Source organism: Triticum urartu, chromosome 5A (assembly GCF_056163025.1).
Source record: "Triticum urartu cultivar PI428250 chromosome 5A, HENAU_Tu73, whole genome shotgun sequence".
NCBI lineage: Eukaryota > Viridiplantae > Streptophyta > Magnoliopsida > Poales > Poaceae > Triticum > Triticum urartu.
The window spans coordinates 550,015,326-550,031,808 of NC_141877.1; the positions used below are offsets into that span (position 1 = coordinate 550,015,326).

The 16,483-nt window shown below is 46.9% G+C and overlaps 2 protein-coding genes and 1 non-coding gene across 4 annotated transcripts; all 3 read left to right on the top strand.

Moving 5' to 3' along the window:
• The first annotated feature begins 283 nt into the window (after positions 1–283).
• Positions 284–1,481, top strand: LOC125528086 (uncharacterized). 2 transcript variants are annotated; one of them, XM_087523630.1, is made up of 4 exons: positions 284–418; positions 533–738; positions 842–996; positions 1,082–1,218. In XM_087523630.1, exons 2-4 carry the CDS (start codon positions 565–567, stop codon positions 1,137–1,139), a joined length of 387 nt encoding a protein of 128 aa, XP_087379756.1. In that variant the 5' UTR covers positions 284–418; positions 533–564; the 3' UTR covers positions 1,140–1,218. The 2 variants fall into 2 exon arrangements, with proteins under 2 accessions (XP_087379756.1, XP_048548557.2); XM_048692600.2 differs by having other exon boundaries at positions 305–418; positions 842–985; positions 1,082–1,481.
• Positions 1,482–6,078: 4,597 nt separating this feature from the next.
• LOC147972767 (uncharacterized) lies at positions 6,079–15,449 on the top strand. The gene is made up of 5 exons (XM_087524450.1): positions 6,079–6,257; positions 13,557–13,939; positions 14,443–14,540; positions 14,628–14,705; positions 15,363–15,449. Exons 1-5 carry the CDS (start codon positions 6,079–6,081, stop codon positions 15,378–15,380), a joined length of 756 nt encoding a protein of 251 aa, XP_087380576.1. The 3' UTR covers positions 15,381–15,449.
• A 345-nt stretch (positions 15,450–15,794) lies between these two features.
• On the top strand, positions 15,795–15,928 carry LOC125511876 (small nucleolar RNA snoR80). The gene has a single exon (XR_007285147.2). It is a non-coding gene; the product is annotated as a small nucleolar RNA snoR80 (small nucleolar RNA).
• Positions 15,929–16,483: the final 555 nt, after the last annotated feature.

Genomic DNA, 16,483 nt, shown 5'->3' on the forward strand with positions numbered 1-16,483 from the left:
CTGTTGGGATCACGTAAATGTGTTGACAACAAAATTTGAGTGACTTCGATGGTGGTGTTACTTGAACACCCGGTCTCGATCTTCAAGGTGAAAGCCTTGGTCTGATCTGAATTTGTTTTTCTTAGAAGTGAAGATGTTTTTACGTTATTACTTTGTACGGACTGGTTCCTCAGGTGAAGACAGCGCTTGAGCACCACCTTCTTTTTAAAGGTGTTGTTGTTAAAAAATATCTTCGTTGTAGTCTGTTGATTGGGGATAATCGCTTTGGATTTATTTTCTTTTTTGTCGCCTTGGCATAGCTTTGGTTTTTATATCCACGTATATATGCATGGTATACGAGGATAGACCGAGAGAGCCTGCAGATGGCGAAGGTCGAAGGCGGCAGGAAGAGCAAGGTTGTCGACGAAGCCATGGAGAGGTGGCACAACCGTTCCTGACGCTCGGCCTCTAATGGCATTTTTCCTATTACGGTGTCCCTATTGTGAAAATTGCCAATGGAGACGGAGCACTTAAAGGCCTCTTATATATGCAGGGTAGACCAGGAAAGACCGAGAGGGCCTGCAGATGGCGAAGCTCGAAGGCGGCAGCAAGGATGTTGACGAAGCCATGGAGAGGTGGCACAACCGTTCCTTGGGCCACCGGCTGTACGACGCCTTCACCGTAGCCGGCCTCCGCGTGGAGACCATCGAACCCGGCCGCCTCCTCTGCTCCTTCATGGTCCCTCCTCGCCTCACGTCGGTACGTAGTCCTAGCCAGGGCCGTGCTCGCGGGAGTAGTGTATGTAGGAGCTTTGAACTGAAAATCGTGTATGCCTGTGTGCGCATGTCCCGCGCAACCGAAGAGCGCCAGCAACCGCATGCATGGAGGCGCGGTGGCGTCGCTGGTGGACCTGGTGGGGTCTGCTGTGTTCTTCGCCGGCGGCTCGCCGGTGACGGGGGTCTCACTGGATATCACCGTCTCCTACCTGGGCGCCGCCCGTGCAAACGTACTATACGAGTATATGTCTTCCCGCGTACTATATAATCCTTCTTGTGAGTTGGGACTTGGGACTAACAAACGGAGGCATGCTGCATCCATGTAGGAGGAGATCGAGATCGAGGCTCGGGTGCTCGGCATCGGCGACAAGACGGGGTGCGTGACCGTGGAGGTGAGGAGGAAGGACACCGGCCAGGTGCTCGCGCACGGCCGCCACACCAAGTATCTCGCCAACGTCTCCAGTAAACTGTGAGGGTCCTTCCTATCATGGAAGGGCCACAGTGTAGACGCGTAAAACGGTTGTCTTTGCTAGCCAACTATGTTGATGAGAGTCCGAGCACGGGATATTCCATGCATGGATTCATCGCTCGTCATTGCTGTGATAATTGTGCCGGTTGTTGTCAAAATTTATCTCGTTTCAAAATGTTTCATTTGGCTTTTTTCTCGACATGTATCATCATGTTTCGTTACGTATTAATAAAAAAGAATGGACTTATTTTGGATCAGCTTCGCTGATGCACGATGACACGGTGAAACATTAAGACACATTTTGGAACGAGAAAAAGAATGCCAATGTAACGCTTTGAAATAGGATAAATTCTAAAAAGAGTGAAAAATATGTAGCACAAATCCTCTCAAGTGCGCATGACCAATCCTTGACCATCAGCGAACCAATATGTGGTTGAATGGTTAGAGAGACGGTGGTATCCCCAGCCCATCAGAATTCAAATCCTCGTGCTTGCATTTATTTCTGGATTTATTTTAGGATTTCCGGCAATGCGCATTCAGTGGGAGGAGACGTTCCCGTCGACGACGAGGTGCCTAGGGTGACTTTGTAAATTTCAAGATGATATGACGGCTTAGTCTTTTGGAGATGCTCATAAGGGTAAGGTGTGTGTGCGCGCGTTCATAGAGGTGAGTGTCTGCGTGTATATATGAGCGCTTTCGTCTGTATTGATGTTAAAAAAAAATCCTCGACCATCAGGTGCCGTTGTGATCCACCTCAGCATGGAATCTGGCCAGGCGGTGAGCAGCGCGTCGCGTGGAAAACTGTTTTGCTGGTATACGCGCTATACAATTTCTGTAATTAAATGGAGTGATGTGTAAAAACAGTACTAGTATATGGCATGCTGACCTACTCATCCATATGAAAACTTGATTTACCTTAGCATGCATGTGTGTCTTAATGTTGTCTGTTGAGAACACTTACACTTAAAGCAAAACAAGAACCTCGAGGTCCTTAAGACCTTAAGGGTCCTTATAAGTGAGAACTCGGCCTTGGCACAGCGATAGACAGCAAAAAGGTTTCATGTCGCCGGCCTGGATTCAAAGTCGGTTTCTCCTACATGAAAATAAGGCAGGGTGGCTTTTAATTTCCCTCTGTTCAAATCCTTTTTTAAGCGTTCTTAAGTATGAGCCGGTATGAGCCGGCGTGGAGATCCCCCTCCTCGTCAGATCTGAGGTTCGACTCCCCTCCCCTTCAGCTCCCTCATCCTTGCCGGTTCCAGCAGCTTCGGTCGCCGGATTGGTGTGGATGGGTGCCCGGTGGTGCGGTTTTGGGACCGTGGGAAACCACTGGTCGGCTGGTCCGGCCCGGCAGCAGCGACGCCCTTGGGCGCCGCCCTTCCTCCTTGGAGGTGCAGCTGAGATCCCAACCCTATCCACCCCCGCTCCCCTCCCGGGTGAAAGCCCAAAATCCTTCTTGGACTGGGCGGTGACGGCGCGCTGCGCGTCGTGCCCTCCTTGGAGGCACCGCCAGGGGAGTGTGCGTTCGGGTGAGGGGCGACATAGGTGGAGTTTTTGGGCGGCCCTGGTTATCAGGTGGCAGTGGTTGATCTGGCTCGTAGGGAAGTCTGTCCCCGCTCCCCTCAAGTGCGGTGCTCCTTTGCGGTGGCGTGTCTTGCTCAGCTCCGGCGGTACGGCGTCTGCGATCCGACGGTAGGGGATAGGGTTCCTCTTCCCGGCAGTAGCAGCACGTCCCTGGCCGTGGACGCCCGGTGTTTCTCTTCAGCGGCCGACGACTCCCGCTCCTCGTCGTTCTGCGGCCTCTCCTGATGTCCTTGCTGCTCGTCCTTCAGTGGCTCCTTCCGGTGGCTTTCCCGCTATTTTTCAGGTGTTCTAGGTTGCTTCGGTGTGTCAGATGAGGTGTGCTCATGTCCTAGGAGGATGTGCTCTGTGACTGTTCCAGGACTCGAGGACGGCATCTCTCCTGCTCTAGGGTGAGCGTCTCTCATGTCCGTCGGCGGCGCCTTTCGATCCAAGGCGAGAGGGAAGGGTCCCTCTACGGCGAGAGCAAAGGAAGATGCTTGATTTCCTCCAACCTTGGACTCGATCATGTCCACAACTCCACTCTGTTTCTGCAGGTCCTCGTTGTGCTCATGCTGCTCACAATTCTCGGTTCTTGTTTGCTGCGGTCGGCGGCGTGTACTAGCTTGTGCTTCTCTTTTTGTTTTGAGCTAGTATTCGGCGTTGAGTTGTAAGCTTCCTAGGGTGCTCCCTTGTATCGTTCGGCCGTTGTGCTTGTTCCTGTGTTGTAATTCCTGGCCGATTGATGACTTTGGTAATTCAAAGCCGAGCTCATCGCGAGCCTTCGTCCTAAAAAAAAATTTGCTTTCCAGAAAAAACAAGACATGATGTCAAAAAAATACTACTGCACATTAATCTTCTTTAATTTAATATATACTATACATGTGTTTACTATTCTTGAGGCGCCTATAAATTTACAGGTGTTAGTCAATTCCCAGGCGCACAGTACCGAGCCGACAACGGAGACAACAATAGTATTCCAATCAGCCGGTCTCCAGCTCGTTCCAGGCAACGTTTGGTAGTTCCTTGCAGCCAAAGGCAAGCTTCGGGCAATAAGCTTTGTAAAAGCAAACACTTCGTTTCAATTATTTTGGAGAGAAAAAACTTTTTTACGGGTAATTGAAGAGAGCCAGATTTCTGTCTCTCTTTGGAGAGAAAAATCTGGCTCACAACACAACCCTTTATAGACATATATGCTGCCAAGTGCCACCAGTACTTCAACAACAAAACCTGGAAAATTATATATTCACGTAATTTTTATAGTAATTAATGTTTATATATATTTTTTAAAGTAGTTGCACTATTAAAAGAATCTGGTTGTTGTTTCCAAATAACATGATACCTGTATTGGTGAATCTGGGAGCTGTATCTAAATAGTGGTGCTTGTACATTTTTTGATATACCATCAAACAATAATGGATACGTAGTACCAACAAGAAAGTAGTCAGCTTGATTTGACAGATAATCGACAGCAGCCCATTGAATAGACAACAAAATTGGGCACATGGGGGGCCGCCTTTCTTTCTCATGGTACCAACAAGACACCATAATAACATTAAAGAACAATACAATAGAGTTCACATGAGAGCGACTCTAGCAGACCCCGCAAAAACTCGACCCGTAAAACGCGTTTGCAGTTTCACGAAGATCTCGTTTGCGGGTCGAAAACAAGCGCGGCCGAACAGAAACCGTATCTAAAACTGCATAATTTGAAGGAAAAAAAACAGTTTCGTAAGAGAAATTGCACCTTGTTGACGCGAGTAGTTCATCACATACTACATAGATTCTACATGATCAAAGACTACAAACATAATTCATACTACATACTACATTAATACTAGTACTAGAGGGGTGGGGATCTGACAGCGGCGAGGTCGCGGCCATGGACGACGTCGTGGAGGAGAAGCATGCTCAATCCCTCCTCGCCAGAGCTGCAGAGGTCGACGTACTTCATCCTCTGCTCCTCGCGGATGCGGCACCACTCCTCGTCCTTCTCCTTGGCTGCGAGTTTGGCGGCGACCGCCTGCCGCCATTGGAGGTCTTTGAGGTCCTCCGCGTGGCGCCGGCGCTCCGCCTCCTCGCGCATGCTCCGGTCGGCAATGGCGGCCGCAACCGCGTCGACGTCGAAGACGAAGTCTTCCGGCCCGATGACTCCACGACGGCCGAGCGGAGCGGGCTCCTCGGGCTCCTCCTTGACGGGGACGAACTCAAAGTCGTCCGGCTCCTCCAACCACTCCCTCTTCACGGGGAGAAGACCCGTGCCGGAAGAGGAGGAGCTCCCGGCATACGAAGATCTCACCGTGGAAGAGAAGGACGCGCGCCGGCGGTCGTACCCCTCCATCTCGCGGACACGGAAGCTCGCCGGCGGCGACATGCCGCGGTTGGTCCACTTTCGGGCCCCGCGCTTCCTCGTGTCGTCCGACCGGACGCGCCGCTCGCGCTCGGGCTCGCTTCCGCCGCCGGATCTACTGCCAGAGCCGCATCCGAAGCTCCACATGCGGCCCCATATGGCAGTTGGAGGCGGGGGAGGTGGTCGCCGGCGGCGAGAAATGTGAAGAAGGGGGTGGTGAATCTCGTGGCTCGGCGGCGGCGGGGGATAGGGTTTCGACCCGCAAACGAGCCGCAGAACCGTAGATATAGCGGTCGGGGCGTGCGGTTTGTGGGCCGCGGCAAATTTTTTTTACGGGTCGGGCGAGTATGCGGGCTCTGTTCTGGCCAAAAAATTAGGCTGGGCCCGCATACTCGCCAGAATTTTATGGGTCCGTGTGTTTTGCGGGGTCTGCTAGAGTTGCTCTGATAGCTGGCGGGAACCCTCAAAAAAGATGTCAGAAAATCAACACAAATTGGGCTAAAACTGAGCGGTACGAGCTGCACCACATTTGTATATTAATTCTGGTATGAATCTGTTATTCATATTGGGTCATTCATTTTATGAAAGTTTTACTGAACTGGAGACACGACAATGATTTCATATTTTTTACATTACTCCATAAAAGCAGCAAGCTTTTAGTATTTTGTATTATTTTTTTCTTTCAAGACTAGCAGGCTACCTATGACATGCCATGCTACAAAATAATAACAATGACTGCATCACAGTGTTATCATATCAATCGCACTACTACCTTATACATCAGATCTTTCGGTCGTTCCCTCGTCTCCCTCCCCCCTCCCCCCCCCGCGTCGTCTCCTCCGAGGCGACTCGGGGGCCAACCCTAGCCGCCGCCACCTAGTCCCCCCGTCTCCCTCCCTCCCTCCGCCGCCGCCAGAGGTGGCCAGCGGCGCGGCCGCTCGGCACCCATGAAGGTGGCGGCGGGGACCTCGGCGGATCCACCCTTCGTGGAGAGCCTCAGCATCCGGGGCGGCGGCCAGCGGCGTGGCCTGTGCGGCGGGCGGCGCCGCAGGGTGCAGGTGGGCTGCCTTCACGGCCGCGCGGGCGGCGTGGAGGCGGCAGGCGTCGACAGCTGCAACAGCTTCCCGTAGGCCGGCTGAACCTTGGAGAATCGGCGTCCACAACCTCGATCTGCTCCGATCCGCGCCGCCCCTGTTCCTGGTGGTTCCGTCGCCGTTTTCTGGATGGTGGGTGTGCGGATCTGGTGGTTGGGTGTGGATCCGGGGGAAACCCTTGGCCGGCGCGGCGGCCACACTGAAGATGTCGCCTTTGGGCGTCGTTTTCCTTGCTGAAGGCTTCGGTGGGCTTCCTGCACCTCCCACCCCACCCAGCAGCTCAGGTGAAAGCCTCAGTTCCTCGTTTCATGGCGACGACGGCACCTTGGTGGCGTGATCCTTCCTGAAGGCGTCGTCAGGGAAGTGCTCAAGTGGTGGTGGAGTTGGTGGTGGTTCGACGGCGGATTGTATTGGTCTGATCTTCATCCTCGGCAACTTGCTCGGGTCCAGGTGTGGAGGGCTTCAACCGCTGGTGCGAGGGGATCGGGGTCCCTCTCTCGTGCCATGGGCTATGGAGACTCCTATCCTTGACCGATGTGTGGTGCTGCATACTCTTGGCCTTCTCCGGGGTTTTTCAGCGCCTTTGTTTCGACAACTCGCGTCCGGTGCTCTGCCTTGCTGCTGCCGGCAACGGTGACTGGGTGTTCGGCTCCCTGTTTCGTGTGGGTGTGTTCCTGGTGCCTCCTTTGGCTGCATGGGAATTCTAACCTGGGTTCTAGGGTGAACCACTCTGCAGGCCGCCGGTGCGGCATCCGTCGAGCCCGGGTGAAAGGGTAGGGGCCCTTTGCGGAGGCGGAGTCAGGTCATGTGTTGCCCCTGTTTTCCCTCTGGTGACAGTCAGTGACACAAAACATGCAGGGTGGTGCCTTCCTCCCATAGCCTTAGTAGGTTAGCTAGTTTCGGCATAGCGGCGTTCAATGACATTGTTCTATGCCTTCGAGTTGTTCTACCGAGCACAATGTATCTTCTTTTCCGCTCTTTGTTTTCTTGTTGTAAGTGGCAGTCATGTAATCCTGGTCGGTTGATGGCTTTGTTAATTCAAAGCCGGGCTCTTCTTGAGCCTTCGTTCTAAAAAAAAACTACCTTATACATTAAGGCGGTACTAGTTTGAAGCTGTATTACTCTGGATATTTTCCATCCTTGTGTGGTGATATAAATGCCTACAATGAGTATATAATTTTACAGTCTCATACTTGAGGTACTGTTGTCAAGCACCCGGGGAGCATATATGTCCATAAGGGTTGTGTTGTGAACCTGATTTTTCTCTCCATAATATGAAACCAAATTGTTGCCTTTTGCTAAGAAGCATGCTTTTGGTTGCATGGAAATTACCTAAAGTTACCTCGAACGAGCTGTCCGAAAAAAGGATCGATTGGAATACTATCGTTCTCTGTTTGTCGGTTCAGTGTTGTGCACCTCTCGAAATAGGCTGTCGCATCACTTTATAGATAAAGCAGAAAGCAAAGTATATGGCCGAAGGATACAAGATAGTGCCAAAGCCCACACTGGGGTTGAACGGTACCCAGCTGTGGCCAACGCGGTGATGGTTGCCATGCCTCACCCGCAGTGAGGCGAGAAACCGTCCAAGCTCCGATGGCCAGCAAAAAGGCTGTCGGAGTCTACGAGAATGAAATCATCGCATTCTGCCGCGAGAGCATTGCCGTGCGTCGTGGTTCCTGTGAAAGTGGTGGTCGTCGACGCCCTCCCAATAAATGCATTGGGAAAAGTTGACAAGGTGAAGCTACGGGATGCAGTCTAGATTCACAACGATGATAGCTTGCTGCGGGTGCATTGAGGAGACTATGTTAAGTATATTGATTAATAGAAAAGATGAGATAGACTAGGATTTGGTCCTGCTTTATCTTGTATTTCAAGTTGATCATTGTATTTCTATATAGGGTGTGTCTAGGAATCAGTCGACTTAGACTTCGTGAAGTCTAAGTCGAATGATGTCACCTAGAGATGATTTGTCCCGTTTTGCCACCCTGGCTAGTGGGTTCTAATTCCCCCCATTATGGGCTTCAGTTCTGGGCTTTTGTTTGTCTTTTTTATTGGTTTGGGCTGTTTGTTTGTTTGTCTTTTTTGCTAAAAAAACTACAACCCAGAAAGAGGCAGCTAAAAACGCCATCTGTACCTAAATGACGGGAATTCCTTCCTTTCCCTCTTTGTTTGTTTGTCTTGTTTGCATGCATAAGCCAGCTTGGTCTGTGTGTGTGCGCACTTTTGTTAGAGTCGGGTACAATTAGTGAAAACAACCAGCTCCGTTCATCAGTTATAACAAAAACAGAGGTGCTCGGAACCTGACGGGGCTACTTCAAAATGCGATCACAAGCTACTTTGAAATTTTTCATCCACTTCATTACTTATTAGACACATTGAAAACTGCCCCAAGAAAAAAGGGAATCCTCCATTTAGGAGCAAAAACACAACGCAGGCAGAACAAAAAAAATCATCGGCACCTTAGTCGCTACTTTGACTTTGGGGCTACTCTCTTGCGCTCGGATATCTTTATGAATGGTAATTTTGGCAAACATAGGTGAACCCTAGAGAGAAAATTGAGGTAGGGGTGCTGAATTTTGGCGCGCAGACACAACTGCGGGGATTGATTTACTGGGGCGGGTAGGTAGATTACATGCTCTTCAGGGCGCGAGTAGGCTGGAGTTGCACCGGTGTGCCCGTGGATCTCGACGTCGACGACATGCGTCGCAGACACCTGAGGTGAAAAGACATGCAGTTGCAGTCGGGGGGTGACACTTGCAGTTGCATGCTCAGGCACTACAAGAAATATGTCAACTTATGACCTTCTGTCAGTGACCCTCGAAGAATTGGTCATAAATTTATGACCATTTTAGACCAATTGTTCAAAAGCTGTTCAGGGGGCTCCAAACCCTAAACCATTGCGACCATTTTGGTCAGAAAGGTCGTAATTTCCTTACATGAAATGCTCACAAAGCAAACAGTGCTAGTCCGCTGCCTTATTTCTAGTTGTTAATGACCAATATAGATGGTCATAGCCTTGTAGATTGTGGTGGGTTGTGACGACTAGGCGCCATCTCATCAGTTTTGCCTATGTGTCATGTCCATGTGGCAGTTTTTGCCCTAGGTTGTGAAACAACCTATATTTCTATCATTCCCAAAATTCCCAAAAAAATCCCATAAATTCTTTGGGGTATATCTTCATCAAATATGTAAAAATCCTTCCTTGCCTAGTTCAAAACTAATTCAACAATATTCATTTTCCTATTCTGTTCACAACAACACTTTATGAAGGAAGTGCTATTTATATATTCTTGATTGCCCTCGGAATTTTTGGGCACTCTTTCCTATCCAAATCATTACCGCATAACAAAATTCAGCTCCATTTGCCCTCGTTTAATTTCCAAAGTTTTTGTCCACCTAGAAGCATTGTGAAGGAAGTACCTTTTTTATATCTCTAAATGACATGAAATTTATACAGTTCCTTCATATGCCCAAATTATCACCCTCCTCCAAATTGCAGCTCTGTCAAATCATCTATGTGAGCCCAGGTTCAATTTATATTTTATGGCCAAATTGGCACGTTGCAAAGCAAGTGTTATATAGACCCCTCCTATTACCCTCAAACTTTTCGGGCACTCTTCCATACCCAAATAATTGCCACATGATAATATTCAGCTCAATTTTCCTAGTAAATCTTTCTCGGGAAATTTCCAAAGTTTCTACCTCGAGAGAAGCTTTTTGAAGTAAGTACTAGCTAGGCTTACCCAAATGATCTAAAAATTTACCAGCGCATGACCATACCAAAGTAACTTACCTACACCAATTTTGAGCTCATTTCATTTATCCAATCTCTCTCACTAGTTTTCCCAATTTTTTGTCCATAGAAGAGCATTGTGAAGGAAGTACTACTTTGGCATGTCCAAATGGTATCAATTTTCTACAATGCTTTCCTATGCCCAAATAACCATCCTCCACAAAATTTCAGCTCACTCCATTCATTATTTTGAGCCTAGCTTCAACATTCATATTTTTGTCCAGCGTGGTACTTTGCAAAGCAAGTACCACCTAGGATCCTCATTTTGAGCTAAAAATTTGTGAAGACATTCTCCTTAGTAGATGATCATCCTCAGCCAAAACTCACGCCCATTGGCCATGTGTATTTCCCGTACCGCTAATCAAACACTTGGCTGCTAATTCATGTTTGAGCATCGATTGGTCTCCTCGTGAGAATCTTATGTTGTAATTTTCTTCCTAGCACCAACCTGGGGAGTTCCCAACCCACTAGACATGCCTAGGCCACCCAGAACACATGGCAACATTACGGTCACGTGGTGACCACACGACGGGCATGCAAGTTTACGCGCTCTAGAGTTGGGGCCCTCGGCCACCGCCCAAACCTCGACATATCGCCACCAAACCATGTATTTATGATTAAATAGGTCCTTATGTAACTAGAAATGATTTTTGTAAAAAATAAATAGCAAACTATGAGGCAACTGCAGTTCAAATTTGACCCACTTCCAACTGAATCGGCGGAAATTTGTCTTTTTCACGAGAGGTGGATCAAAAAATTTTACACCCAACCATTTTGTCAATTGTGCATTAAATATGGCCTAGTATTTTATAAAAATGATTTGGTCCAATTTTGCAACAATTATTTGGTAGTTCCTTCACAAAAAAACCTCCTTTCAGGCACTCGAAAAATGGAAAATGGTTTTTTCGTCCAACGAAAATGAAACCTTCCTTAGGCAACATTGTTTGCCATTCCAATATGCACCCTTGTGCATAATATGAGATCATTTGAACAAACTATGCCATGAATGTGGCCATAAGATTGATCATTTGGCTTGAAAGCCATTGATCTCTACACGTGATAGCTCGTTTCTGAGAACACTTTTTTAAAATAATTGCCATATTACAAGTTTGTTATTTTTCCTGGGAACTTGGCCACAAATAATGACACAATGCGAAGGTTTCCCAATTTTTTGATTTTTTTTTGAATTTTTTATGCCCGTTTCAAAATGCGGTCAAAACGGCGAGAATGACCGTTCCTAGCTAGTGGTTGAATCTTGGGATTTTTTGGTATTTCTCTGATTAAATACGTACTTATGTAACTAGAAATGATTTTTGGAAAAAATAAATAGCAAACTATGAGGCAGCTGCAGTTCAAATTTGACCCGCTTCCTGCTGAATCGATGGAAATTTGTCTTTTTCACGAGAGAAGGATCAAAACATTTTACACCCAACCATTTTGTCAATTGTGAATTAAATATGTCCTAGTATTTTAGAAAATCGATTTGGTGCAATTTTGCAACAAATATATGGTAGGTCCTTCACAAAAAACTCATTTTGGGCACTCGGAAAATGGAAAATGTATTTTCCGTGCAAAGAAAATGAAAACTCCCTTAGGCAACATTGTTTAGAATTCCAAGATGCACCATTGTGCACAATATGAGATCATTTGAACAAACTATGCCATGAATGTGGCCATAAGATTGATCATTTGGCTTGAAAGTCATGAATCTTCACACTAGATAGCTTGTTTCCGAGAACACTTTTTTTAAATAATTGCCGTATTACAAGTTTATTATTTTTCCTGGTAACTTGGTCACATATAATGACGCAATGTGAAGGTTTTCCAATTTTTTGATTTTTTTGAATTTTTTATGCCCGTTTCAAAATGCGGTCAAAACGGCGGGCTTGACCGTTCCTAGCTAGTGGTTGAATCTTGGAATTTTTTTGGTGTTTCTATGATTAAATAGATACTTATGTACCTAGAAATGATTTTCGGAAAAAATAAAGAGCAAACTACGAGGCAGCTACAGTTCAAATTTGACCTGCTTCCAACTGAATCGGCGAAAATTTGTCTTTTTCACCAGAGGTGAATCAAGGCTTTTTACACCCAACCATTGTGTCAATTGTGCATTAAACATGTCCTAGTGTTTTATAAAATCAATTTGGTCCATTTTTGCAACAATTATTTGGTAGGTTATTCACAAAAAAACCTCATTTTGGGCACTCGAAAAATGGAAAATGACTTTTTCGTCCAAAGAAAATGAAAATTTCCTTAGGCAACATTGTTTGCCATTCCAATATGCACCCTTTTTGCACAATATGAGATCATTTTAACAAACTATGCCATGAATGTGGCCATAAGATTGATCATTTGGCTTGAAAGCCATGAATCTTCACACTTATAGCTCATTTCTGAGAAAACTTTTTTAAACAAATTGTCGTATTACAAGTTTATTATTTTTCTCGATAACTTGATCACATATGATGACACAATGCGAAGGTTTTCCAATTTTTTGATTTTTTTTGAATTTTTTATGCCCGTTTCAAAATGCAGTCGAAACGGCGGGCTTGACCATTCCTAGCTAGTTGTTGAATCTTGGAAACCTTTTGATGTCTCTTATTAAATAGATATTTATGTACCTAGAAATGATTTTTGGAAAAAATAAAGAGCAAACTATGAGGCAGCTACAGTTCAAATTTGACCCGCTTCCTGCTGAATCGGCGGAAATTTGTCTTTTTCACCAGAGCTGGATCAAGGCTTTTGACACCCAACCATTTGGTCAATTGTGCATTAAACATGGCCTAGTATTTTAGAAAACTGATTTGGTGCAATTTTACAACAAATATATGGTAGGTCATTCACACAAAAAACTTATTTTGGGCACTCGAAAAATGGAAAATGAATTTGGCATGTTGCATCCTTGGTAGTGAGCAATTTGCGGGGGAGGCTCTGGAAGTGGTGAAGTAATTTGCTGGAACCGACAATATGGATTGCTAGAACTGTTGATTCAGGATGCTTCATCCCGGCGGTGAGCAGCCTCAGGGAGGTGCTAGAACTGGCGAATGCTACAACTAGAGAACGGCGGGGTGATGCCGACTGTGAGGCGCCAGACTGCGCTTGTGCGCGACGGCGCAACAGCGGGAGGGTCAACGATGTGTTCTATCTAATAAGAATGAGCAAGATAGGAAAGAAAATATAACTTCGGGGGTGAATCAAATGGTTACATACGAAAACATCATAGGGGCGCCAGGCGACCCAAATTTAGACCGATTGACCGGTGCCTAACAGCCGCCTTTTGGAAAATGGTGTGGTTAAATTTTGCAACACCGATTTGTAGGCATTTAAAAAAAATCAGAGATTTGGGTCCAAATTTTGGATACTTGAGCGCGAGCCAGCCAACCAATGAGAAGCGAGGAACCACATCCACGCGGATCACCAAGTTGGACATGATCTGAGCCATCCATCACGCGCCCATCCAACGGTGGATATTGTCCTGAAAGACCAAAACCCTAACCCACCTACCCACCCACCCTTTCCTTCTCCAGATCTGATCGAGGCTACCGCGCTTTCCTCTCCCTCGCCGCCATCCCCACCCACCACCGCCGCCCCCACCCACCGCCGACCTCGTCTCCGCCATCCCCCTTCCCTCGCCTTCATCCCCCATATCCACTAGTCTCGATCCAGCGTGCGTGCGTGCCGGCGCGGGCGTGCCTCGATTCGATCCAGTGCCTTCCTCCCTCCCTCCCACGACCACGCCTTCCTCCCTCCATCCCTTGGCGTGTGTGCCGGCGCGGGTGCCATGTGGGCAGCTCCAACACGACCACGACCACGAGCGGCGGCGGCGGCGGAGGGAAGGACAAGGCGAAGGGCTCTGCGGTCTCCTTCACGGAGGGCGAGGAGGTGCTCGCCTACCACGGCCCGCTCCTCTACGAGGCCAAGGTTCCCCTCCCCTTCCCTTACCCCTCTCTCTCCACCTCCCATTCTGTTCTAGGGTTCGCCCGCCGCCGCGTCGGCTCCCCGGAGCTTCTCCGTTACATTTTTTTTCGGCCGCGGCTAGGGTTTCGACCAGGGCCGTCGGTGTAGGCGAGGGTTCGTGGAGTTGTAATCCGAGGGTGTATCACATTGGATGGCACAACACTCTTTTTTTCTTCAGAGAAGAAAGAAACACAGCGCCGTTCCTCCTCTGCACCTCCCAGATTTTTACATTTAGGGCATAATTTTTAAATTTAGAGTGCACATGAGGACACTAGTTTGTGCGTATCCCAGTATCAGACCATGATTAGCACCAGGTGAATTGTTCTCTTCGACTATGGGTACTTCATGTAGTAAGTAACAAGGAGTGGGAGATGGGACTATGATTAGCACCTGAAGGCTTTATGACATTTACCAGTTGCACACCTGCAATTCTTCCTTTAGTAATACCGACTTTGTTCTGTCTGCAGCCTGTCGTCTTCCTCCACGGGGGTCCTGGGATGGCACTTCGCCCGACAACTGTGGGTTCTTCGATCTGGAGTTCTACATGATCGTGCTGTTCGACCAGGTTGGTTTCGTTTTGATCCCCTCGTGTGTCTGTTCATCGGTGTTCCTAGGAGATCGCGGTGCTTAATCTGCTTGTGTTTGATTGCAGAAAGGCGCCGAAAGAGCACTCCCCATGCTTTGTCTAGAGGAGAACACCACCTGGGACTTGGTGGCTGACATTGAGAAGGTCAGGCAGCACATCGACATTCCAGAGTGACAGGCAACTGCAAATACATCTTCTTTTGTCAACTACAACATATACCCTGCTGTAAAGAAACCACTTGAAGAAAATATTTAAGAGAGCAGGGCAGTTCGTGTAGATTTTCTTGCATTTGTACATAGCTATTGATCATGAATGTTGCAATGCAAGTTATTAAAAGAATGATGATACCTCTTAATGCCTTGTCTTTTCAGAAACTAGCTAGCTAGTCAAGCATTTCTTTTCAAGTTTGATACTAGTGTTATTGTTGGAGATATATAGTGGAAAACAACATCCACAGTGGTATAGATTGTTCCAGTCCATGACATTCGGGTGCAAATTGGCACATAGCACAAATCTTCAGAGATTTGAGCATACCCCTACCAAATCTTGTACTATATGGCATATCATTAATGTAGGTTTAATATAGTTCTAGCAAATTTAGGCAAGTAGTAGTATATCTTATCTAACTGGACTGGGTGCTCTCTTTTATATATGGAATGATATCAATGTAGGTTCAATTGGGTTATCTATAGATTTTCCATCTTCTGCATTATTCAGATTATTTTACCTTACCTTGTTTGAACCAAGAATCTGAGCAAAATAGGTAACTGTCAACTCAAGGATTTGAATTTATTTTGGCAGGCACCAATTGGCCAATGAGATGAAGGAGCTGAAGGAGATCCACATGGAGGACACCGAAGAGGAGGAAATGCATGACATCGATAGCTGCGACTTCGGCAACTCCCTTGCGGTTGTTGAATATGTGGATGAAATTTACAGCTCTACAGAAGGACCGAGGTAATTATCTGCTTGGAACCCCGGTCAAGTTATCTAGTACAGAGTTGTGTGTCTGACCTGACCTGGCGAACTCACCCAATGCAGGTCCACTATAAGTTTGAGCTACTGGGTGAAATTTTATTCCTTACTGTCAACATCATTGATAGATACCTGGCCCGGGAAAATGTCGCTAGGAAGAAGCTGCTGCTGTTGCTGTTGCGGGTTTATGGCACTTGCAGGGACAACACAAATTCCATCTGTTTTTTTGTTCTTTGTTTTGATTGATGTGCGTTCATTACCAATTCCTGAGGATGATTTGTGTTCCTCATGGAGATTAGTCTCGGACGCTACAAGCTATTCTTTGTTGTGTGGTATATCCTGATTGGTGGCATTCTATGTGCCAACTTATCCTGGAAACGACACATACATTCATATGCAGTCCTCTGTTATTTTTCTTTTCTCTGTGTTAAATGATCTAAATGTGTGGACCAAATGATCTCATAGTTTAAATGCACCATAGTTTTGCATAACCTCAATACATTTACATGCACATGCATACACATTTGACCGTTGAGTATTTGAATTATTGGAATGTGGGGGTTGGTCTGTTTATTCCCATGTTCTTAAGTTTTGTGTATTTAGACTGTAACTCTTAAGATATCATTGTAGCTGTAAGTAGACTGCAAGTTACCAGCAGAATGTAATGGCAGTCTAATTATCACTTTAATTTTCTCCCAAATGACTGTAAGTGGACTGTACGTTGTGACACCACTGATGCCAGACCTACAAACAGTAGTTTGATGGATTTGTAGGGTTTTTTTTGGGCTGTGGTATTACGATAGTTGTAGCTCACATGTTTGAAACCAGGTCCAGTTCCAACCCGATTAGGATTGGCTTTTAGCAGCATGGATTTACCAAGTTGGGATGTTGGGATAGTTGGATTCCTATTGTCTCTTGTAGCACCAAATGCTAGTATGTGTTTTACT